The sequence below is a fragment of the Triturus cristatus genome, chromosome 4_1 (assembly GCF_964204655.1).
Source record: "Triturus cristatus chromosome 4_1, aTriCri1.1, whole genome shotgun sequence".
NCBI classification, from domain to species: domain Eukaryota; kingdom Metazoa; phylum Chordata; class Amphibia; order Caudata; family Salamandridae; genus Triturus; species Triturus cristatus.
This window is the reverse complement of record NC_140585.1, coordinates 1,267,386,382-1,267,411,762: the sequence shown is the minus strand read 5'-3', so window position 1 is coordinate 1,267,411,762 and position 25,381 is coordinate 1,267,386,382. Positions and strand designations below refer to the sequence as shown.

General features: G+C 48.5%; 1 protein-coding gene across 2 annotated transcripts in view; it reads left to right on the top strand.

Moving 5' to 3' along the window:
• LOC146856561 (gametocyte-specific factor 1-like) overlaps positions 1–25,381 on the top strand; it is a 622,279-nt gene that overhangs the window by 384,604 nt on the left and 212,294 nt on the right. For both annotated transcript variants that reach the window (XM_085650745.1, XM_085650744.1), the window contains one exon: positions 19,818–19,912. In XM_085650745.1, the coding sequence (XP_085506871.1) occupies positions 19,818–19,912 (95 nt within the window). The remainder of the gene's footprint in view (positions 1–19,817; positions 19,913–25,381) is intronic.

The following is a 25,381-nucleotide window of genomic DNA, read 5'->3' as shown; positions in this document are numbered from 1 at the left end:
TCAGAGGCAGACGCAGGAGAGGACTATCTAGGGGATGATGCCACCTACCCTGGGGATGTCGATCCTGATGATCACTTGCAAGACCCAGATCAGACATGGGATGACCCCACCGACCAGGGTACCGCACCAGATACCCATGACACGCAGCTTTATAACATAAAGACATCTCCCACAGAGGACACTGCTGCCTTTAATGCTCTCATAGAACGGGCTGCTGCCAATCATGGAGTAGAACTCCATTCTGACACTGTCGAAGAAGACTTCTTGGTGGACACTTTCGCCTCTTCTGAAAAAACTGTCAAGACTCTGCCCATGTTAAAAGGAGTTCTAAAACCTGCAAAAGACATTTTTAAAGAAACAACCAGGGCACGGGTGCTGAACCCCAGGATCGAAAAGAAATACAAGCCTGCACCCGGAGACCCTATGTACATTAGGGGTCAGTTACCTTTAGACTCCATGGTTGTTGCTAATGCTCGCAAACGAGCCCACTCACAAACAACGGGTGATGCTCCTCCCCCAGACAAGGAGTCCAAAGTGCTGGAGACATCAGGCAAACGGATTGCAGCGCAAGCAGCAAACATCTGGCGCATTGCCAACACACAGGCACTCCTGGCCCGTTATGATAGGTCCCACTACGAGACACTAGAGTCACTCTTACAACATTTGCCAGATGAATATAAAGAGGCAGCGGAGCTCCTTATCAGAGAGGGACAACTCCTTACTAATGCATCCATCAAGTGTGCACTGGATGCAGCCGACACAGCGGCGAGGGCAATCAACACAAGCGTCATGTTGAGGAGGCACGCATGGTTGAGAATCTCAGGCTTCAAGCCTGAGATTCAGAACAATATCTTAAATCAACCGGTCAACCCAGACTATTTATTTGGCCCTGAAGTTGACACTACCCTCGAGAAAATTAAAAAAGACACTGACACTGCGAAATCAATGGGGGCTCTGCAGACGCAGCAGTTTCGTAGTGGCTCCTTTCGTCGCCCCGGGAATAGAGGAGCAGCTAGAGGTCAGGGGTCACAGCAGCAGTACAATAAAGGGGCCACACAAAGTAACTATGATAAAACCACCAGAGGTGGATATCGTGGATCCAGCACCAAAGGCAGAGGACGTGGGTACGGCAACACCAGGTCCTCCCCCAAAAACAAACAGTGACGCCCTCTCCCTGCCCCCTGACCACATAACACCTGTCGGGGGAGACTACAACAGTTCCTGCCAGTCTGGAAAACCATCACCACAGACAGGTGGGTCAGGGACATTATCCAGCACGGTTACTGTCTCGAATTAACGTCCACTCCACCCAACATACCGCCAAAGCACCGTCCTATGTCCGTAGAGCACTTGGCATTATTGCAGCAGGAAGTGCTAAGTATGCTGCAAAAAGGTGCAATAGGGGTCGTGCCCGTCAACCAACAGGGGACAGAGGTGTACTCTCTGTACTTCTTAATCCCAAAAAAGGACGGTTCGCTCAGACCTATACTAGACCTGAGACCCCTCAACCAATACATTCTCTCAGAGCATTTCCATATGCTCACCCTACAGCAGGTTCTACCGCTCCTCAGTCAGGGAGACTTCCTAGCCACACTGGACTTAAAAGATGCGTATTTCCACATACCCATACACCCTTCACACAGGAAATATCTCAGGTTCACTATTCAGGGGCATCACTATCAGTTCAAAGTTCTCCCCTTCGGAGTAACAACAGCACCCAGGGTCTTTACCAAGTGCCTAGCAACAGTGGCTGCACATCTACGGAGACAACACATTCACGTCTTCCCTTACCTGGACGACTGGCTTGTTCAGGCAAAGTCAGCCCAGCAATGTGCCAGCCACATGTCCCTCACCATTCACCTTCTTCACAGTCTGGGATTCTCACTAAATTACCCAAAATCACATCTCCAACCCGCACACGTACGACAGTACCTGGGCGCGACCATAAACACTCTGGCAGCCACAGCTCAGCCAAATTTAGTGAGGATCAACAGCATGCAACTGCTGATATCAAAGTTCATACCTCAACACTCCCTTCCTGCGCGAGTGTTCATGCAGTTGATAGGCATGATGGCCTCCTGCATTTTCATAGTCCTGCACGCAAGACTAAATATGCGCCCGCTTCAAGAGTGCTTGGCACGTCAATGGAATCAGGCTCACGGACAATTAAAAGACCTAGTGTTGGTGAGCGGTCGGGCATACAACTCTCTGCATTGGTGGAATCCACAAAACCTTTGCAAGGGCCGACCGTTCCACGAGCCTGTTCCACAAATAATACTGACAGCGGACGCCTCTCTCCAGGGTTGGGGAGCTCATGTACTCACTTACACAGTGCAGGGACTATGGACGACACAACAAAAGAAGATGCACATCAACGTTCTAGAACTGATGGCAATCTTCCTAGCCATGAAGGCATTCAAAGTACACTTGTGCAACAAAGTCGTGTTGATCCGGACGGACAACATGACTGCCATGTACTACATACAGAAGCAGGGAGGAACACACTCTCCACACTTGTCTCATCTGGCTCAGAGCATGTGGAAGTGGGCCATTCAGAGGAACATATTCCTCATGGCGGAACACCTCCCCGGCAAGGACAACCAGATGGCGGATCTGCTCAGCAGACACAGCCACCAGATGCACGAGTGGGAGCTACATCCGTCAGTGCTCCAACCGTACTTCCAACAGTGGGGTCATCCAGAGATAGACCTATTCGCCACAAACGAAAACGCAAAATGCCAAAGCTTTGCCGCCAGGTTCCCACATCCGCAGTCACAGGGCAATGCGATATGGATGAACTGGTCCGGCAGATTTCTGTACGCTTTTCCCCCAGCGCCATTGATACTGCTAGTGGCACGCAAACTGCGACAACACTCACTGACACTCATCCTAGTTGCTCCCACTTGGGCGCGCCAACCATGGTACACCACCTTTCTAGAACTTTCCGTGGTGCCGCATCAAAGGCTGCGGATCAAACCCGCACTTTTAACGCAGAACCATGGCGAAATTCAGCACACAGATCCGCAACAGCTGAACCTGGCAATCTGGCTCCTGAAGTCTTAGAGTTTGGCTACCTAAACCTGCCACCTGACTGTATGGATATCATCAAGGAGGCCAGAAGACCCACTACCAGAGCTTGCTATGCGGCTAAATGGAAGAGGTTTGTCATTTACTGCAACAACAATGACATTAACCCGCTGGATGCATCCATTCAAAACATCATCTGTTACCTCTTACACTTATACCGATGCAATCTGGCATACAACTCCATACGTATCCATTTAACCGCGATAGCAGCCTATCTTCAAAACAGGTAGCACCTCTCTTTATTCAGAGTGCCTGCCATCAAAGCCTTCTTGGAGGGACTTAAATGAGTAATTTTCCCAAGACACCCACCGGCACCGGTGTGGAACCTCAATGTGGTCCTCACCAGACTAATGGGTCCACCCTTTGAACCTCTCCATTCATGTGAGATTCAATTCCTCACCTGGAAAGTAGCTTTCTTAGTGGCAATCACTTCGTTAAGAAGAGTTAGTGAGCTCCAGGCACTAACCATTTAAGAGCCATTCATACAGGTTCACGCAAACAGAGTTGTACTACGTACCAACCCCAAATTCATGCCCAAAGTGATATCGCAGTTCCACATGAATCAAACTATTGAACTGCCTGTTTTCTTTCCAAGTCCACAAAATGTCGCAGAGAGAATGCTCCATACACTAGATGTAAAGAGGGCCCTCATGTACTATATAGACAGAACTAAGGACTTTAGGAAAACAAAACAACTTTTCGTTGCCTTTTCTCCACAACACAAGGGCAACGCCATTTCCAAAGCAGGGATAGCCAGATGGATCGTTAAATGTATTCAAATTTGCTATCAAAAAGCTAAACGCACATTAACGATTCCTCCACGAGCCCACTCAACACGAAAGTTAGGGGCGACCATGGCTTTCCTAGGAAACATTCCTTTACAGGAAATATGTAGAGCAGCCACATGGTCCACTATACATACATTTACCAAACACTACTGTGTAGATGTACACTCAAAACAGCAGGCAGCTGTAGGACAGGCTGTTCTCAAAACTCTTTTTCAGACTGCTGCAGCTGGCACGGGTAGCCGCCGCTAATGGAGGAACTGCTATGTATTCTATGCACAGATATGAATTCAGCAGCCCACATGCCTCGAACTGAATATGCTACTTACCAGTATGCATCTGTTCTTGGCATGTAGGGCTGCTGACATTCATATCGCCCACCCTCCTCCCCGGCACCTGTAGCGGCTGCAGCACTCAGAATTACTGTATAGCATGGTCATCACTTACTGTATCTACTCCATCACTGCCACAATGGCGAAAAACAATCTAAGGATGGAGAGGATGCCCATGCGCACTGTAGTCCAGGGGAGGAGCCACCTATCTCGTGATACTTCGAAGACTCTTCCAGGACAATAATGTGCAATCATCCGGACCCAACACTAGGCGGCGATCTATGCACAGATATGAATGTCAGCAGCCCTACATGCCAAGAACAGATGCATACTGGTAAGTAGCATATTCAATAGTCGACGCCGGATGCAGAAGAGTCGGCGTATGAAGACGCGGGGTTGGCGCCGACGCGCGCCGTTTCGGCGCCGTGTCGGCACAGAATTATGGACTCTTCTCCAGAGGTCTCGGGAGGGAGTTCGGCCCCGTCCTCTCGCCCAGCGTCACCAGACGTACTGTTGCCAGTGCCCCCCTTGGAATTTGTTGAGCTTCCTCAGGAGCTCCCAGATCCGGCAGGCTCTTCGCCTCCCCAGGAGCCACGTCAGGATCCTCATTCTTCAATGGGACTCCCTTCCGTGGAACATTGGTCACACCCTCACTGTCTGGGGAGGGTCAGCTTACAACCCTCCCCCACTGATGAGTTGTTGTCTCCTCCGCGGAGGGCTACCTAAGCCGGTGTGCTTTTTTTGAGGGTGGTCAGATGGCTAGTGAGAGGGGCAGGAACGTCTTTGCCTCCACTAGTGCGGCCCTACTGTCCTTAAATACAATGTGTGTTTTGGCGCGGGCTACCTCTGCCCTGTGGGACTCTGCAGAGTCTTTGCTTTCAGCTACTTCTGAAGGTGCTCGGGTTGATCTCCTTCGCCTCCTCCGGGATGGCCGAGACCTTGCCTAATTCACAATCCGCTCAGCCTTAGATTCTGCGGATTCTTAGGGCTGTGCTATGGCGAGCTCTGTTGCCTTACAGCGTCACGCTTGGTTGCGCGATAGTGTCTTCCCTGAAAATATCCGGGAGCGACTGGTTGACTTACCCTTTGATGGTGTTTTGCTGTTTGATGCTCACGCGGAGTCGGCAGTTCACCAGCTCCTTGCGAGCTTTCGTCCTTCCACTTAGGTCTTCTTAGGCCTGTCTTCTGTGGTGGTACTTTTTCATTTCGCATCATTTAGATGTGCTCTGTGTTTAACATGGGCGGATGCCTTATGTCTCTTTTTCTGTGGTTAAGGGTGATTACCCTTTTATTGGCATCCCTTCGATGCGTTTTGCTTTGAGCTGCCTGTTGGCTTTCTGTGTCTGGTCCTCTGACTGTGGTATTGAGCCGGTGGCTTAGCTCGATAATGTCATATGGCTCGGAACTCATGTTCACGGGTTCAGTTTGTTACTGCGCTCTTGTAGCTTGGCTTATTGCCCTAAGAGGTGTTCCCCATTGTTTGGGGTATGCATACTACATGTGGGGCACTTGTATGCTATTATATAGCTTTGCTTATCTCACCTGGGCCTGGAGATCCTGTGGGCTCCATGCGTCACTTGGTGGTCCGTTGTACGGTGCTCTATGTTTTTCCCTGGTTCCATCTTCTCACGCCATGGTCATCCTGCCAGTTGCCTGTCCCACCTCCTTGGGAGGTTGCTTGATCTCCTCTTTAAAAGTGGCTCCTACCTGCCCTTACTGTAGTAGGTGTGCTCCGGTATGGACATGTTCCTGCTCCTGGCTTGTTCTGTCTCAACAAATTTATGTCATACATTTATCTATGCGTGCTGGTTGCCTTGGTATTCCTTTTCCTACGTCGCCACCTCTTTTCGAGGCTGCGAGGTAAAGACCGATATTTCTGTGTGAGGGAGCTTTTCTGGGTTGTAGCAAGCTGCCCATAGGTTCCTCCTTGCTTCTGCTTCCTGAGGTGATTTCCCAATTTGACAAATGCTCCCTTTTTGGTGTTTGACACTGTACGTGTCTTTTCTGGAGGTTTGGTCGTGGAATCTGAGGCTCTTTCCACGATTCGTTACCTTGGTGTTTTTGACCACATCCTTTGGATATGCTACTGCCTGCAAGTCTATATTGTGGGTTGTTTCTCACTTTGGCTTCATACTTCCCGGTCGGGCACTCTTATGTTTCTTGGGGAAACATCCTAAACAACGAAGTTCAAACAACGACTTACCTGAACAACGAAGTCTGCACAACGAAGAATCACATACCACGAAGTCCTGAACAACGAAGTCCTGAACCACAACTTTGCTGAACAACGAAGTCCTTAACAAGGAAGAATCACATACTACGAAGTCAACGAAAGGCTTACCTCTTGTTTGTATACTGGCAGTATGTGTGGCACGTCACATATATTCTTATGTTATAAAAGGTTCAGAATTTATATACCTTTTTATGCCAGTACATGGCAATGTTGGTTTGTTTTTCACTGTGGTGAAGCCTTTCTCTTCTAGATGCGAAATAAATCTCTGGCTGTCTCTGGCAGTTGAATTGGCATTAAAATGGTAGTTGAAAGTTTATAATATGAATAATTGTTGTGGAATTATTATGTGAATGAAAATATGTTATGCAATGATTTATTAAAATAATGTTTATTTCATTGAGAGCGTGATTATTGAGAACGAGTGCTTATCTTTTATTTTAAACGTTAGTAATGCAGCAGGCATTTTAGTGAACATTGCAGAAGGATGTGTAAAAATAGATGATGGAAATTTAATTTTGTCAGTGTATGTTGAATTATTGACTTTTCATGTTCGTGCGGAATTTAAAAGTATGTCTTTCCTTGAGAAAAAACGTTTATTTAAGGAATCTTCACATAAAAATATTTAAAAAATATTCAAAGATTTTTACATTTTGTTTTTGAAAATCAACCACATGCTCAATTAATTTAAGCCGTACGAGTATAACGTAATTGATTGTGATAGAGCAGAGGAGCACAATAATGTGTTTGTCACTTGTTAGGTGATTAAGCAGATAAGCACAGCCTTTCATCTAAATCTGCTTGATTGTGCTCGCTGATGGGCACAGCTTGAACATGTTTATTTGAAAGAACATACTGGCGTCAATTAGCAATGGGCAATTAAAAGTATTTTCGTGGTTAAGAAAGTCGTTGTGAAAAAAGTAGTGGCTAAGCATTGTTCGTTGTTTAGATTTCGTGGTTTAGGGAGTCGTGGTTTAGGCGGTAGTTGTTTAGTCATACAATCGTTTCTTGTGTAAGCCACTTTAAGGTCTCTGTGGCCGTTTTGCCTGCTGTGAGTTTCTACCTGCTTCAGCGGGTTTTAAAATTGATGCTTTTCGCCCCTATTTCCCCTTTTTGGTATTGGGTGTGCTCTTGGCATGCTTCTTGTCCTGCCGGCTGTTCCAAACGCATTGCTCAGGTTCTAGCTCTTGCCTTTGGGCTCTTGGCATAGGCTCCTTCAGCCTTCCTTATATAGGCTAATCAGTTAGGCTCTTGTTGCATTTCTTCAGGTTCTTTTCGAGCTTGGGTCGGTGTCCTCATTGTGCGCCATTAAGCAGGGAGTGGTCCTGCTTTTTTTTTTTCTCTCTCTCTCTCCCTCCCTTTTGCTCTGGTATATGGCTCATGCCGTTCTACCTGTAATTTTTTTTATACTGGTATGGTGTAGCGCCATCCTGGTGTTTTTAGGATATCTGCCATTCCGTTATTTCTGCTCTTCCGAGCTGCTTGGGTTGCTGTATGGCTGTTCCGCCACAACCTCCCCCTTTTCTCGGTCACTCTGTTGCCGGATCGGATGCTTGGCATTTATCGTTCTTCTGTCGCAGACCCACCTCCCCTTTTGGGTATGGCTGTGGTATCTATTCTAAGTTAAGGAATCTGCGGCTAGATGTCTCTATCAGATGTACGAGTTACTTACCTTCGGTAACGATGTATCTGGTAGAGACATTGTCGAGCCTCCCCGTTCTACGAGGACCTTGCCAAGTGGGGTTCTCCGCTGGCCCCCCGGTTACAGTTGGCATTGGTTTTTTCTCTCATGGGTGCTCACATTGGTTCGTCCCTTTGAGATTTGCCATAATACCACTGACTCCCTCTCAGGGGTTTCTATCACAATAATACAGTTGGCTACCTTTCATGGGTTTCTTATCTATAAAATGAGGCCTGTTCAATTGTCCTTCACCAGGAGATTCCTCTTCATTTTCTTCTTCTCCTGCTGTCTTTCTGCCTTCTCTGTTGGCTCAGAGTTCTGGGCTCCTCTACGGTAGTCTTCTTGGGAGCTCTGTTTCGGACCTCCGTTCCTATAGAGGCGGTGCCAGACTTTTCATTCCTGCGGTGGACTGTTGTCTCTCTGTGCTCCGTTCTTGCTGGACGGCACAGTTCTACATGAAACTGACAGTCTATTTTTGTCTGTTATTCTGCATGGTACTAACAGTCTATTCTGTCTGTTGAGATGTTCTCCCCTTGTTGTACTAGGGAAGGGTCTTCACTCATCTTGGGAGGTTCTTTCTCGCAGCTTTTTCACCTATATGTAGGTAGTGTCTAATTCTGTCTTTTACGACAGCGTCTTGCACCATCCTCTTTATTTATTCACAGATTTTCATCCATCGCACACCTTTTCCCATACTTTCACAGTTTTTTTATTGGTGGCTCCGCGTTGTGTCGCGGAAAAGTTTCTCCGAAGAAAACTGACGCTGGGAGGGACTTATCTGACCTCGCTGACGTCATGTACGTGGACGACGTCAGGGCGGGGTCATGTGGTGCCGTCCCCCGGCGCGCAGAGGTGCTGCTGCTGAGTTTTTTTCCAGATCCAGTCTGACGCCTGGGGATATTCAAAGTTATAGGTGAGGGAATCTGCCGCTAGACTACGTCTCTACCAGATACATCGTTACCGAAGCTAAGTAACTCGTACCTCCGACTCCCTTCCGGAGAGGTATGACTTGGTTATCTAGTCTAAGGTAAGGAATATATGGATACTAGTCTCTATCAGATGAACAAGTTACCTTTGGTATCGCCTTATCTGGTAGAGACTCTATGTAGCCGCAGACTCCTTACCAAGTCTTCTATCCTCCATGGTCTGCAAACAGATTTTTAGGTGCAGTCCGTTTCCTTTTCAAGGCCTTAGTTTCACACACTAGTGGTCGTTTTTATCTTTGTGGCTCCGCACTCCTGGCGTGGGAAGCAGCAAAAAAAAAGTGAAGTAAGCATGCTGCTGTGGCGCCTATATAGCCATATCACACGTCCCTTCCGACGCCACGTGAAACCATTCGACAACACCTATGGGGCAGGGGTACTGTTGATGAATGAAAAATTTACGGATCCAGTCTGACGTGTGGGAATTATTCTAAGGTAAGGAATCTGTGGCTAGATCTAGTTTTGCCAGGTAAGGCGTTACTGAAGGTAAATAACTTGTTATTTTTTGCTTATGACTATTGATGATGGTCCCAGTTCTCTTCCAGGGAAATCCTCATCAGAGTCATAGGCAACCCTCCCACCTTCCCAGATAGGTACTATTACAGCGCTGGTGTGATGGGAAACTGGGTGCTGTGCAGTTCTTAAGTGAACAGTGCCAGTTTTCTCTACATTCTTTTGGATGGCAGCCTATTGGTTAACAATGTCTCATTCACCTTCCTTTTAAAAAAGGGTATGTGAAATATTTTCTATGGTAATTGTTTTTATTAATGTCATATCTATGCAATTGATTTCTTTATAAATTGAAAATTCAATGTAATCTGCCCATTGTTTAGACTTTTTTTAGGCTGCTGAGATATATGTAAAGTTTTATGTACAAAGTTTGTTATACATATATAAACAGTTTTGAAAAGTGCTCTGGGATCCCGGTGCATGAGCAGGACTATTCAGTGCTTACAACTTTGAGTACTCCGCTGAAGTGAACTAGGATTACTTACGATTAACTTTGACCTATTCCTCCTAATCCTACATTTCTGCCTGAAGGTTGTCACAGCATTTCACTTCAAACAAATGATAGTGCAACTTGTTTTTTTCCACACTTATTCGCTGAAAGGACGCTACACACTCTGGATGTTAAGAGCGCTCATGCTATTAACATCCAGAACTACACCATTCAGAAAGTCTAGTCATCTTAGTGTAGATTTCGCTAAACTCCACAACTAATGTAGGGTTTCCAAAGCTGGCATTGCTAGGTTGATATTTAAATGTATTCAAGTCTGCTATTCTGAAGCCAAGCACACTCTACCTGACCCGCCAAAAATGCATCCAATCGGAAAAGAGAGCTGCAGTAACCTTTTTAGATTTTTTTCTCGCACCTATATATTAGTAAGGCTGTTACTTGAACAGCACCACACACATTTTCCAAGCAGTACTTTGGAGATGTTTTAGTACCTCAGTAAGCTCTAGTTGGAAGCAGTAACATGGATGCTTTTTTGAACGTCTGCATCATAAGTTAGTCGCTGCTTTGGAGATGGATGTATGTGTATCTGCAGCCACATGTGTATTGTGTTGTCCTGTTTTGAAGCAAGAGATGATCCTGTTTATTTTCTATATCATTACTGCTATTATGTACAGCACACTTTTCCACAATGACCTCCATTTACTCTACTCCTTCGATGAGCAAAAAATAATCTGAGGTGGACTCGAACTGGAGACAAAATAGGTTCAAAGGTCCGAACTCCACACTAGATAGCAGGTGTATGCAGAGCATTTAAATCTACTTGCTACGAACAGATGGTTTAGTAACGAGTAACTGTAATGTAGGCCAGTATTGTCCACTGAGTTCTGGTGATGTTTACATACCACATGACCAAGAGTAGAGGTCCCGAAAGCTCTTGGTTGCCCGGTGGTTGGCTCCGCGTCGCTACTGGTCTCGTTCGAGAGGAAGGTCTTGAGGCCGCTCGCGAAGCCCCCACACCTCTTTGCACTCTAAATCTTTGGGTAAGTTGAAGTGCAAGAAGAAGGTGAAGAAGCACTTACGCTCTTCGCCTTCTCCCCTGTTGGTCAGCTGATGCGAAGCTGGACCCGGAGCGTTGTCGCATTAAGGCTCCGTCTCCAATGCCTCCTTCAGGGATGACTGCTCACATTTTGCAGAACCCTCCATCATATTTTTGGGCAGCAAGACTCCACTGGCGTGCCTTCGGGCCCCGCGGAGCCTGTCAGGGGTCTTGGGTATTCAATGCCGGCGGCTCCAGCGGATCCAGGCCTGGATCCGGACCAATGCTGGTCTATCTAACCCGACCCTCCCCGATGTCGATCCCGGTGACGACGCCCCCGCCGACAACCGTGCCCCTGGTCGGTGCCATCCCCATCCTCACCCATGAGAATGAGCCGGACCAACGTCCGTCGACATTGAATCCAATGCCGTGGAGTACTTTTGATTCCCTGTTCATACCTGGTGTTCCTTATCACCCAGAAGGGGGTGTGGAGGACTGGAAGGGGTCGTTGGACCCTTTAGCATACCAGCTGGAAGAGCCAGACCGAAGACAGGACCTGGGTGACGCCAGTGGTCTGGGCACTTCTCCAGACCTTGGCATCCTTCTCCCCCTACCGTGGCTACGGATGAGGGCGCGTCCTACGCTGTGGTGGTGAGAAGGGCGGCCGAGGTCTTGGGCCTTAAGCTCCCTTCAGTGGTGGTCAAGTCTAACCTCCTGAGAGAGATGCTTCAACTTGCGGCATCCACTTCTGAACCCTTATTGCCCTTCAATGAAGCCCTCACTGACGTCCTTCTGGGCACCTGGTCCAAGCCCAGCACAGGGGCTCCTGTGGAAAGGACAGTCACCCGCCTCCATCGCCCAGCCCCGGGCGACCAAGTTTTCCTCACCCAACACCCATCCCTCAAGAGCTTGGTAGTCCAAGCCTTATCCTCCAAGGGTGCATTCCCTTCTACTCCCCCAGATAGGGAATGCAAGGAGCTGGATCACCTTGGGAAGCGCATGTTTTCTTCCTCCAACTTAGCACTGACGTCTGAATACCGCGTGCCTCCTGGGTTGATACTCCCACACTATCTGGGACTCGGTTGTGCAAGTGCTGCCTCGCTGCCCGAGGAGACCCGGGCCGTTCTCTCCCAGGCAGTGGCAGATGGGAGAGACGCAGCTAAATGCACAATAGTATGTGGACTGAATACCACTGACTCACTAGGCAAAACGATTGCCACATTGGTAGCCCTTCGGCGCTACGACTGGTTGAGGACATCTAGCCTTTCTGGGGATGTTCAGTGTACTTTGATGGACATGCCTTTTGATGGCCGTCGCCTCTTTGTGACAAATCGGACTCTGTGCTGAAGCGCGTTAAAGATTCTCAGGCTACAGACAGATCTTTGGTGCTCCTTCCTGTCCACTCCAGTCTGCTTTTCGTCCCTTTCGTGTCTACGGAAGGGGCGTCTGGCCTAGTCCAGCCATTAGTTCATGCAAGCTGCCCAGTCTGCATGGCCATGGATGTGGGACCCTGCGATCTCGCTGGTCTGGAAGCCAGCGGTGGGCCAGTCCATCCTTTCCACCCCACATTAGCCGACCTAGTCTGACCTTTCAGGGCCATCAATGGTCAGTGGGTAGCAGGATTCGCCATCACCTCCGCCACTGGCAATCCATCACGTCGGACAAGTGGGCTTTGCAAATAGTCCGAAGGGGATACTCTCTCCCCTTCAAGACTACCCCTCTGTCCATGCCACTGTCTTTCGATGGCATGTCGGAGGAAAATTTGGCTTTTCTCCGCCAGGAAATCTCAGGTCTCTTGGCCAGGGGAACTATTGAGAGAACCCCCTGTGCCAGAAGTAGGTTGTGGTTGCTATTCCCGCTACTTTTTGGTGCCCAAAAAGGACAAGGTCCTGCATCCTATTTTAGACCTCTGGGCCCTCAATCTTTTCCTCCGGAATGAGAAGTTCAAAATGCTCACGTTAGCACAGGTCCTGTCTGCCCTCGACCCTGGAGACTGGATGATGGTGTTGGACTTGCAGGACGCCTATTTCCATATTCTTGTCTTGCCGGCCCACAGACACTACCTTCGGTTCATGGTAGGCCATGAGCATTTTCAGTTTACCATGCTTCCCATTGGCCTAACCATTGCCCCTCTGGATTCACAGAAGTGATTACGGTGGTCGCAGCTCATCTGTGCAGATCAGGGGTTACAGTCTTCCCCCTATCTCGAGGACTAGCTGTTGAAGGCATCCTCGCTCCAGGCTGTCGTCTCCCACCACCAGACTACGGCAGACCTCTTGCACTCGCTGGGGTTTACTGTAAACGTGACGAAGTCACACCTGACTCCCTCTCAGATGCTCCCTTACTTAGAGCTGTTCTGGACACAGTGCAGTTTCAAGGCTATCCTCCCGAATAGCGAGCCCGGGATATTCGGGCTATGATACCGATGTTTTTAGCCTCTATTCTGGATTTCAGTGAGCATGACTGAGGCTGCTGGGCCTCATGGCCTCCTGCATGTTGATCATTCCTGGTGGCTCTGCAGGGGGACCTGAAGTTCCAGGGGGTGCCGCATCAGAGGAATGTTTCCGACTACATCCAGATTTTGGAGGGAACTGCAACACAATTGCAGTGGTAGCTGAAGAACCAAGCTCTCCCATCCCAAGCCGGAGCGAAGAGTGGTGACAGATGTGTTACTCCTGGGATGGGGTGGCCATCTGGGAGAGGCGGAGATCGGAGGTGTCTGATCCCTGGCCGAGTCTGGGCTCCATATCAACCTGCTGGAACTCCAGGCGATCCGCCTGGTGCTGAAAAATTTCCTTGCTTCTCTCAAAGAGAAAGTGGCGCAACACCACTGCCATGGGGTACTGCAACAAGCAGGACGGAGTGGGGTCGTGGACCCTTTGTCGGAAGGCTCTTCGCCTCTGGTTGTGTCTGGAACATCAGGGCATAGCCCTGTTGGTTCAACACTTGGCTAGTACTTTGAACGCCAGGGCGGACAAACTCAGCCGTTGGTGCCTGATGGCTCACGAATGGCGTCTTCACTCGGAGGTGGTGCAAGGTCTCTTTCAGTGATGGGGAGAGCCTTGATTATATCTGTTCCCCACCGAAGAGAACGTTCAATGTCAGCAGCTCTGCGCGTTATAATTTCCAAGGCGGCATTCTCTTGGAGGTGCTTTTCTTTGCAAGTGGAGTTGCAGCCTCCTGTATGCCTTTCCGCCTGTACCTTTTCTTCCCGAGTACTAAAGAAGATCAAGCGCGACTGGGTCCAAGTTATTCTGGTGGCTCGGACTGGGCACCTGAGCATGGCCATCGATCCTCCGATCAAACTGCCCCTCCGGGAGGATCTTCTGTTGCAGCAGCAGGGGACGGTTCTTCACCCGAATCTGTCCAGCCTCCACCTCCTTGCGTGTAGATCGAACTTCCTCCCGAAGTCTGTAGTGTCCTCTTTTTTTTCTCTTTCTCCCTTCATAATGCCCCAATGGGACTTGAATCTTGTTTTAACTTATCTTATGTGTGCTCGCTTCTGCCCGTTCAGTCATCCAGGATTTTCTGGTGTGAACTTGGTTCGCAGACCCTCCTCCGGGGTTGGTATTTCTGGGGTATCTATTCTAAGGTAAGGAATCTATAACTAACTGTCTCTTTCAGACAAACAAGTTACTTACCTTTGGAAACAATGTATCTATAAGAGACATATGTTAGTTATAGATTCCTTGCCGGCCTACCCGTCCTTCCTGCTCTGCGAACTGGCCTCTAGGGATTTGTACTCCCTTGCAGGGCCCTAGTTGTTGCGCACCAGTGGTCAGTGTCTTATATTGCTCTGCGCTTCTGGCGTGGAAAGTCAGGTCAGCACTGACGTCAGTGCGCAGGGGCGGCATCTAAGTAAATACCGCAACATGATCCCGGTGACCGCGCCCACCTTGACGAACAAGGAGTCGACCGACTCCACCCACCAACGCATAGGGGTACTGCTAAGAAAAAATTCTCCGGATCCAGTCTGACGCCAGGGGATAATTCCAGATCCAATTTGATATCTGGGGCTAATTCTAAGGTAAGGAATCTAACTAATGTGAGAAATCTATAACTAACATATGTCTCTTACAGATGCATCGTTACCAAAGGCAAGTATCAATCATAGTACTTATAGAGCGCACTACTTAACCGTGAGGGTCGCAAGGCGCTGTGTGTGGGGGTAAGGGGTGCTGCTACTGCTCGAAGAGCCAGGTCTTGAGGAGTCTTCTGAAGATGAGCAGGTCCTGTGTCAGTCGTAGGTGGGTGGGGAGGGTGTTCCAGGTCTTTGCGGCGAGGAAGGAGAAGGATCTGCCGCCAGAGGTTGTATTTTGGATGTGGGGGACAGCAGCGGGGGCGAGGCTGGCGGAGCGGAGCTGTCGAGTGGGGGTGTAGAAGCTGAATCGGACGTTGAGGTAGGCTGGTCCGGTGTTGTGGAGGGCTTTGTGTGCGTGGGTTGAAGGTGATACTCTTTTCGACGGGGAGCCAGTGTAGGTTTTTTCAGGTGGGGGGAGATGTGGCTGTGGCGAGGAACGTTGAGGATCAGTCGGGCGGATGCGTTTTGAATGCGTTGCAATCGTCGTAATTGTTTGGCCGGGATACCTGCGTAGAGTGCGATGCCGTAGTCCAGCCTGCTGCTGACGAGGGCCGGGGTTACCGTTTTTCTTGTTTCGGTGGGGATCCACTTGTAGATTCTGCAGAGCATGCGGAGGGTGTTGTAGCAGGAGGAGGAGACGGCGTTGACCTGCTACGACATGGAGAGAGAGGAGTCGAGGATGATTCCCAGGTTGGTCGGTGGGTGTCGGTGCTGTTCCCAGCGCGGTTGGCCACCAGGAGTCGTCCCAGGCTGAGGGGGTGGATCCGAGGATGAGGACCTCCGTTTTGTCTGAGTTCAGCTTCAGTCGGCAGTTCTTCATCCATTCAGCGACGGCCTTCATTCCCTCATGGAGGTTGGTTTTGGCGGTGTGCAGGTCTTTGGTGAGGGAGAGGATCAGCTGGGTGTCGTCGGCGTATATGATGTTGAGATTGTGCTGGCGGGCGACGTGGGCTAGGGGGGCCATGTAGACGTTGAACAGTGTTGGGGTGAGGGATAAGCCCTGGGGGACACCGCAGATGATGTCCGTGGCTTTGGAGCGGAAGGGGGGGGAGGCGGACGCTCTGGGTTCTGCCGGAGAGGAAGGAGGTGGTCCAGTCCACGGCCTTCTCTAGGATTCCGGCTTCTTTAGTGTGCGGTGGCGGACCATGTCGAAGGCGGTTGACAGGTCCAGGAGGATGAGGGCTGATGTTTCACCGTTGTCTAGTTTGATTCTGATGTCATCCGTGGCGGCGATGAGGGCTGTCTCAGTGCTGTGGTTTCTTCGGAAACCAGACTGGAATGAGTCAAGGATGTTGTTGCCCTCGAGGTAGCGGGTCAGTTGCGTGTTGACGACTTTCTCTATGACCTTTGCCGGGAACGGGAGCAGGGAGATGGGCCGGAAGTTCTTGAGGTTCTTGGGGTCCGCCTTGGGTTTCTTGAGAAGGGCGTTGATCTCAGCGTGTTTCCAGCTTTCCGGTAATGTGGCTGTCTCGAGAGAGATGTTGATTACTTTCCGTAGTTTGGGTGCGATGGCTGCATCTGCTTTGTTGAGTATAAAGTGTGGGCAGGGGTCTGATGGAGATCCTGCGTGGATGGAGTTCATGATCTTGCGTGTTTCATCGTCGTTGACGTTGGCCCAGGAGGTCAGGCAGTTGGTGTGGGAGGTGTTCGCAGGGTTAGAGGAGTCTGGCGTTGTTGCGGCGCTCATGGTGTTGAAGCTGTCGTGGATGTGAACGATCTTGCGGTGGAAGAAGGTGGCCAGCGAGTCGCACAGTTCTTGTGAGGGAGGTATGTCGTTGGTGTTGGCGCTGGGGTTGGAGAGTTCCATCACGATTCTGAAGAGCTCTTTGCTGTTGTGTGCACATTGCAAAAATAGGGTAGGCTATCACTGGAAAAATGTGATGTGTCCATGTTGTGTCCTGGGCTGTTTCCTGCCGCAGGCACTAAGCCTACCCACACAAGTGAGGTATAATTTTTAGCGGGAGACTATGGGGACAAAAAATAGTAGAGCAAATGCTATTATCAATGAACTTTCTTAGCATTTCTGCTTCCAAAATGTAAGACAATTTGGAAAAAAATAAGTAATTTTGATCAATGACCTCTAATTCTCATGCTTGTACGGCTACCCACAATTTTGGAGATGTGCAAATAATCACTGCTTCTAAACTCTATATTTTGTTCCCATTTCACAAATATATAGGTTTCCTTGGTACCTATTTTTCACTGTTTATATTTTACCAAATGAATTTCTCAATAACCGGTACACAATGAAAAACCATTGGAAGACGCAGTTCAGTTATTGTTACTGGGTTACTCGGACTGTTGGTGAACCTACAAGTCCTAAATATCCCTAAAACCAGAAGTGCCCAGCAGATGTACGGTATATTGATTTAAGAAAATCTGTCCTACTTAAAAGCTAAACGTAAAAACATTGGCACAAATGTCTGGGTTTTTTTTCAGCTCAATTTCAAAATGCACTTTTTTCAACTGTTAAATCTGTAACAAAACATTGAAGGAGTTACACAAATGATTCCTTGCTAAATTCAGAGTTTTGTCTAGTTTTCAGAAATGTATAGCTTTCCAGGATCAATTATTGCTTTCATACCCATTTCTACCACTAACTGGAAGGAGGTTGAAAGCACAATAAATAGCAACAATAGGCTATGTCCTAGTAAAATGCCAAAACTGTGTAAATATTTTAGTTTTTCTGACAGTCTGCCTGTCCCTCAAAGTTGATAAGATGGTGATTTCAGCACCACAAATCCTTTGTCGATACCATTGTGGAAAAAGAAGGGAAAAGAACCATACAGCTTCTTCTGCAGCACTTCTTTCCCATTTAAAAAACAAATAAATAGCTGTCTCCGTCTAATTTCTGGGTCCCCTCCAGGAAAATTCACAAAGCCTGGGTACCTTTAGAATCCTCAAGATGTTGGTGAAAAAAAGGAGTAAAATTTGCCGTGGATACCTTATGTTGACAAAAAGTTGAGGGACTTAAGTACGTACTACCCCAAATAGCCACCAAAAAAAGGCTTAGCACGGGTATGGGAGGAGGAATGAGGCATAGCAGCGAAGGGGTTACATTTTACTTTGTGCACAAATTTGCACTATAAATCAAATTTTTAATGCAAAGCTCCTTGTAAATAAATTAAAAGCATGCATTCTGAAATTGACTTTTCTTGTGTAGTACTTGACACCATAGAGTAGGCTTACAAGACATCCATAAAGAAAGTATAATGTGGGACAGTAAGTTTTTTGCTGACAAGGTTCACAGTTTGTTGTTTTCGAACACTGCGTCGGATTCGTTGGTAGAGGCTGGCATCAAGGGATGGGCCTGCATGAGTGAACTTGTCAGGTATACTCAATAATAGCATAAGAGCAGCGCTGTCATTGGGAAGGTTTTGTTCTCTCTCTCATTGAATCCCCAATAATAATCATAGGCACTGAATAGTCCCGTCCCTCACGCGGAGACCCCTGATCAATTCTTTCAAAGTCACATTTACTTCACTTTGCATCACTTAGGCCAGTAAAACATATGTGACTGACCTGCTACATTTTCAAATCCTTAGAAACGGGCTATTGCCAGTTTTATTGAATTACTTTAAAGTTTAGATGGATAAAGGGCATACCCGTAAAAGTAATTTTTTTAGGGTATGACATGTCGAGAAATTATCTAAAAATGCTCTACGCCCTAAGGGACGTCAAGTGGTTCAGCTTTAAAAAGCTTGACGTGAAAATTGTTCAGGAAAAACCTTAAAGGCAGAGCTCTGCTCTAAGATCCTGTATGCAGAAGCCAGAAAAAAGAACTGCCACCTACAGGACATGATGGGATACTGGAGGTCAAGAGGCCAGTAAAGGCGCACTGTCCTATTTACATTATTTCCATGCTGCAGCCTATTGCTATATATTCCTCCTTTTTAATTTAAAAAGAAGCAATAAGCATTTGCGAAGGACGTTTTCAAAAGGTCTTTTTTCATTTTACGTGTCACTTTTAATGTTTATGACCTTTTTTTCTTCCAAATTTTAAAGTAATTCAATAAAAGTGGCAATATCCCTTAATCTAATGTTGCAAACATTTAACATGTCCGTCACAAATGTTTCCCTGGCCTTTCCATAGAAAGGCAAAGTATATGTGACTTGAAAATAACTGCTCAGGGGTCCCTGCGTGTGTGCGGGACTATCTAGTGCTCATGAATTTAATTGAGATTCCCTTGAGAGAGAAATATGATTACAGGTAAGAAACTACTCCTTCTTTGACAAGCACTGAAAGAATGACCACATGCTGTGTAATCTTATTCGTTTTGAAAGCTAAAAATTAATTTCATTTAGCAGTTACGGCAAATGATTTACAGTTGGATCTCTTTTCTCTGAAATGCAAGCTTTGAAACATATGACAAACATTTAATAAGCAGGGCATACCCATGTAAATTGTGTGTACACACACACATATGCGTGTATAACAATTTGTTTTATTATACAGCTTCTCAGTCACAGCAGGTGCTGAACTGTATAGGGTGAAATGTGCATCAAAGATGTGGTTACTGGTTTCTGTTAGACATTTTCATATTCACTGAGAGACTTCAATTTTGAGTAGATGCAGATGCAACTTGGCTTATTTGGATTAAGTTTAATTCTTTAACCTTAATTTACTTTCTTATTCTTTTTTAGCACTGGACCGAATAAGCTTTTGGAGCAAAAAAGCAATCTCTGCTCTACCATCCGGGCTCCAAAGTCCCTGCCATATGTGCTCCCTTGGAAAACAAGTAAGGAGATAAATGAAAAATAGGTTATAGCACTTATGGGATAAATTGGGTTTGCTCATATTTTTAATTTGCCCTTTTCTGTAGTTCCTCTCTACCACATTCTTAGTGTTGGCGTGCTTCACAATAAACCATTGTGATGAGGTATTTAATTTTGATCATCAAGCAATTTAAGAGTCAGGGAGTTTAGGTCTTGTGTCTAGCCCCAAAGTCTTCAGGCTTGAAGCCCTATGAATGATGTTGACAATGGAAGTCATTGACCAATCAATGTTTAGAAAAGTTTGGGTGTCTTGGGGAATTTAATTGAATGGATTGTAGTGGCAACTGTTTCCAGATGCACCTCATCTCCGTTCGAGAGGCACAGAGTCATTAATTGTAGCTGTCGCTAAGTGTGTGGCTAAACAAATTTCTCTTCCACAGGAACCTAATTGATATAAGCACTGAATAGTCCCACCACGCCTAGGTTTCGTGACACACTCACTTTTTGTGTGCAAATTGAAGACCAGCGTGTGCTTGAGAAGTCGGACTTCAAATATTCAAGGTCTTCTCCTGCAGAGCATCTTTATTTATAGTTTTATAGTCCTATGCACTGAATTGTTAGTTGTTTTTTCTGGCTTCTGGACTTCTGAGCTTGGCCCTTATTGGTCTTTGTTTGGACGCCTTTCAAAACCTTCAGAAAATAACTGTTCGAGGCATATGAGCTGCAGATCACACACTGAGGATAAGATCGCCATCTGGTGTTGGGCTCGGATGATTGCAGGTTGTTGTTGTCTTCGGAAGAAGCCTTTGGTCACAAGGTTGGTGACTCCTCCCCTGGACAACAGTGCGCATGGGAATCCACTCCATCGTCAGATTGTTTTTTTCCGCCATTGGGTTCGGATGAACTTTTTTCCGCTCCAGCAGAAAACTTTTAGCAATCGATTTAACTCCTTAATCTTCATTCATCGACGTCGACATCAACTCGGACCGGTTCCGGAAGCGGCTGATGGACAGGACACCCTTCAAAAAATGCCCCCAGTGTGGAGCGAAGTTCCCCCACAGTGACCACCACGAGGTTTGTAACCTCTGCCTGTCGCCGGAACACAACGAATCCACCTGTCCAGCTTGTGCCGCTTTCCGTTCGAAGAAGACCCTCCGGGACCGAAGAGCTCGACGCCATATTATGGCCAAACCAGCTCCAGAACCGGACGACATCTTTGCTCAAGATGTTCCCGAAGATGACACCGAAGATCTCGATCGTGTCCGAAGCCGACGATTCCGATGACCTCATCACTCCAGGGCAGCGTGTGAGTACCACCCCCCCTGCCCCTGCCCCATCCAAAAAAGCATTGGTCAAGACTCCGCCAGCTGGGCCCAGTCGCGACCGAAAATCCTCTTCAGAAGCCCCGCCCCCGGGCCCGGCTCCGAAGACATCTAAGCCTGTAGGTGGCTCGGGCTCGAGCAAACCTCATCTGATTGTGCCTTTAACACCCTCGGCACCGAAAAAACCACTATCGGCACAGAAACAGGCTTCAAGACCGAAATCTCCTTCGGCTCCGAAACGTTCCTCGGCACCGAAGTCTCCACCGGCGCCGAAACGGTCTTCGACATCGATGCCTAAAAGTCCCTCGGCACCGAAAACTCCATCGGCTCCGAAAAATCCATCGGACCCGAAACATCCTTCGGCACCGAAAACATCATCGGCACCGAAAACTACGTCCACACCGAAAAAGGCTCATAAAGACCCGAAGCGGACATCGCCGCCACCACCTTCGGAGCCAGATGAACTTTTTCGACCAGATCCTACTCAAAAGCGGATCTACATCAATCCTGAAACTGGACATGTGACTGCCGTCCCATATAAAAAGCGGAAGCTGGACATTACACCTCCTCCAGCTCCCATACGGAAAAAGGACTGTGCCACTTCACCACTTCGTCCTTCCTCTCCTTTAATACCTTCTAACCCGTCCCCCCCCCTCCTCCTCCTGCTTCTCCTTTACCTTTACCTTTACCATCTCCCTATCATTCACCTCCTCCACAGGATGATCATGATGACTTAGGGGGAGGGGCGGACCCTGATTTGTTTAATGATCCTGTTGATCCAAACAACCCGTTTACATTCCCTGACACAGCACCAGCAGATGACTGGTCTTATCCAATGCCTGACATGCCTGACCCCACTACCTACCCCTCCAAGCCCTCCCCTCCTGATGACCATTTAGGGTTTGGCCAACTAATAAATAGGGCAGCAACATTCCATGGTGTCACTATGCACACGGACCCCCTTGAAGAGGATTTTCTCCTCGATACCTTTGAGCAGTCACAAAAAACTGTTCATATACTTCCCATGATTAAAGGGGTTATAAAGCATGCCACTGATGTCTTTAAAGACCCTGTTCGAGCGAGGGTTCTCAACCCCCGCATCGAAAAAAAGTACCGACCAGCCCCGCAGGACCCTGCATACATTAAAGCCCAGCTCCCTTTAGACTCCTTGGTCGTATCTAATGCCAGGAAGCGCGTTAACTCACGGACAACTGGAGAAACGCCCCCCCCAGACAAGGAGTCTAAGCTTTTAGAGGCCTCAGGCAAACGAGTCGCCGCACAGGCGGCGAACCACTGGCGTATTGCCAATACCCAGGCCCTGTTAGCCCGGTATGACAGGGCACATTATGACCAACTTGAGGACCTTATGCAACATCTGCCTGAACCCTTTAAGTCCCAGGCCACTGACCTCATTCAAGAAGGCAAATTAATATCTAATGCCTCCATTAAATGCGCCTTAGATGCGGCAGACACTGCTTCTAGGGCGGTCAATACTAGCGTCTTACTCAGACGACATGCCTGCCTCCGTATTTCCGGATTTAAACCGGAGGTTCAAACCGCAATTCTGGCTCAACCTTTCAACCAAGAGCAGTTATTTGGCCCTGCAGTTGATACTGCATTAGAAAAAATGAAGAAGGACAATGAAACTGCCAAGTCTATGGGAGCACTGCAGTCTCCTCAAAACCGGGGTTCCTTTCGTCGCTCCTTTTATAGAGGAGGCTCCAAAAACACATCAACTGAGACCACATCCACCTTTAAAAATTCTGGACAAACATCCCCTAACAGAGGTTATTTCCGGGGAGGTTATAGGGGAAACAATAACAAAGGTCGAGGGCGGGGCAACAACAACAACACCCGCACCTCCCCAGCCACCAAACAGTGACTTGCCACCACTCCCCCCAGACCATTCCACTCCGGTCGGGGGGCGGCTCCAACAATTCCTACCTGTCTGGACTTCCATCACCACAGACAGATGGGTAAGACAAATTATCCAGTCTGGCTACTGCCTAGAACTCATACAATCCCCCCCAAACATACCACCCAAACAACGTCCAATGTCCTCACATCATCTCTCTCTCCTCAAACAAGAAGTTCAATCCCTGTTACAAAAACATGCGACAGAACCAGTCCCCCTTCAACATCAGGGAACCGGGGTGTATTCTCTATACTTCCTCATTCCCAAAAAGGACAAAACATTACGGCCCATACTGGATCTCAGACTGCTAAACCAGTGTTCGAGGCATGTGGGCTGCTGAATTCATATCTGTGCATAGATCGCCGCCTAGTGTTGGGTCCGGATGTTTGCACGTTGTTGTCCTGGAAGAGTCTTCGAGGTATCCTGGGATAGGTGACTCCTCCCCTGGACTACAGTGCGCATGGGCATCCTCTCCATCCTCATTGTTTTTTTCCGCCATTGGGTTCGGATGTGCTATCTTAGCTCAAGTTAGGAAAAACTTTATCGAGGCCAAAAGGCCTTTAGTTCGCGTCGGTACTGTTTTCTCGATCGGTTTCGATACTCCTTTGTTAGTTTAACAACTTTCAGCACCGACTTTTCGCTTCTTACCTGCCCATCGACGATGGAATCGAGGACACCGTTCAAAAGATGTCCGGTATGCAATGCGAAATATCCCAACATCGACGTCCATCCGGTGTGCAACAAATGCCTTTCGCCGGATCACGACGAATCGACATGCATGGCCTGTGCCCGGTTCCGTTCCAAGAAGACTCTACGGACTCGACGAGCGGCAAGACTCGAAGCGCAGCACGCGGCACCGGCCCCGGCAGACATCTTCAACGCCGAGACCGAAGATGTCGAAGAATTGGAGATCCTACCCTCCAGATCCGTTTCCGAACATGACTCGGGATCGAACGACGTTGACGAATCACTCTTTCGCAGAGATGAAGACGACACCGAGGTAGGAGACTACGATGAGGCCTTAGGGGCCGAAGAGAGTAGCTCCAATGACGAGCAAGGCCTACCCGTTCAGACTGAAGAGAGCCCAGTGCCACAGTCTATGGCTCCGGTCGAGGGATCGCCTTCGGGCCTTACCCGAGACCTATCCCGCAGTTCTTCGGCCCCGCCCTCGGTCCCGGCCTCGGTTGTTCAGCGGCAGCCATTATTACCTAAACCGGCTGGTTTCCCTTCTTCCAAACCGAAACCGAAAGCTGCACTGGTTCAATCGAAACCGAAACCAAAAGTGGCGCTGGTCGGATCGAGGCCTTCCACACCTTCGACGCCAGCGAAGCGCGTCGGCACCGAGCGCACCAAGCCAGACTTCGGTGCCGAACTTGAAGCAGCCGACGTCGGAGTCGGCATGCGGAAAAAGGCCTTCGGTGCCAACAAACCTGATCGGTTCCCGGCGTCGACGCCATCGACTCCGACACCAAAGGTCACACTGCCGGCTGAGTCTCACATCGCTTCCACGGCAACACCGAAGCCCCATGCATCGAAGACGTCGACGGCCATTCCCGCCCCTCGACTCGATGACCCGCCGGCGCCGAAAAAGTCGACGACCGCCTCGACAGACCTGGTCGGCGCGAAAGCCTCAAATACGCTCCAAGTGCGACCTGGTGCAGCACAAAGCAGCAAAACCAAAACGGTCCTCCAGGACACGTCGGGCTCCGGCCCAATAAAAGCTCCAGCAGCCTCTTCGGCGCCAGCCAACATTACTTTTGGCCTGCCTCCGTCCACGATCCCAAAAATATTCCAACTCAGGACACGGGTCGCCCACACCACAACAACACCTACTGAGGCGTCTCCGTCACATGTCATCGACGCCATCACCGGCAGGATGGTTATCCACGAACGGAGGATAACTTCGGAGCCACCTTTGGACCCTTTCCGGATCCCGCTAAAAAGGAAGCTGCCTGTGGACTCAGAACCTCTCCTAAGTGAATCTTACCACTCGCCCTACCAAGATCCACAATCATACTCTCCCACACACTCCGACACGGATGTGTTGGGGGATTACATGGATGACCAAGTCCCCTACCACGGAGACATAGACCCTGATTACCAACAGGACCCTGATCAAACTTGGGGCGACCCTGTAGATCCAGGTGCACCTCTAGATGCACAGGACCCACAACTCTATGGGGCGAAAACATCTCCCACAGAGGACACGGCAGCGTTCAACGCTCTTATCGAACGTGCCGCAAATAATCATGGAG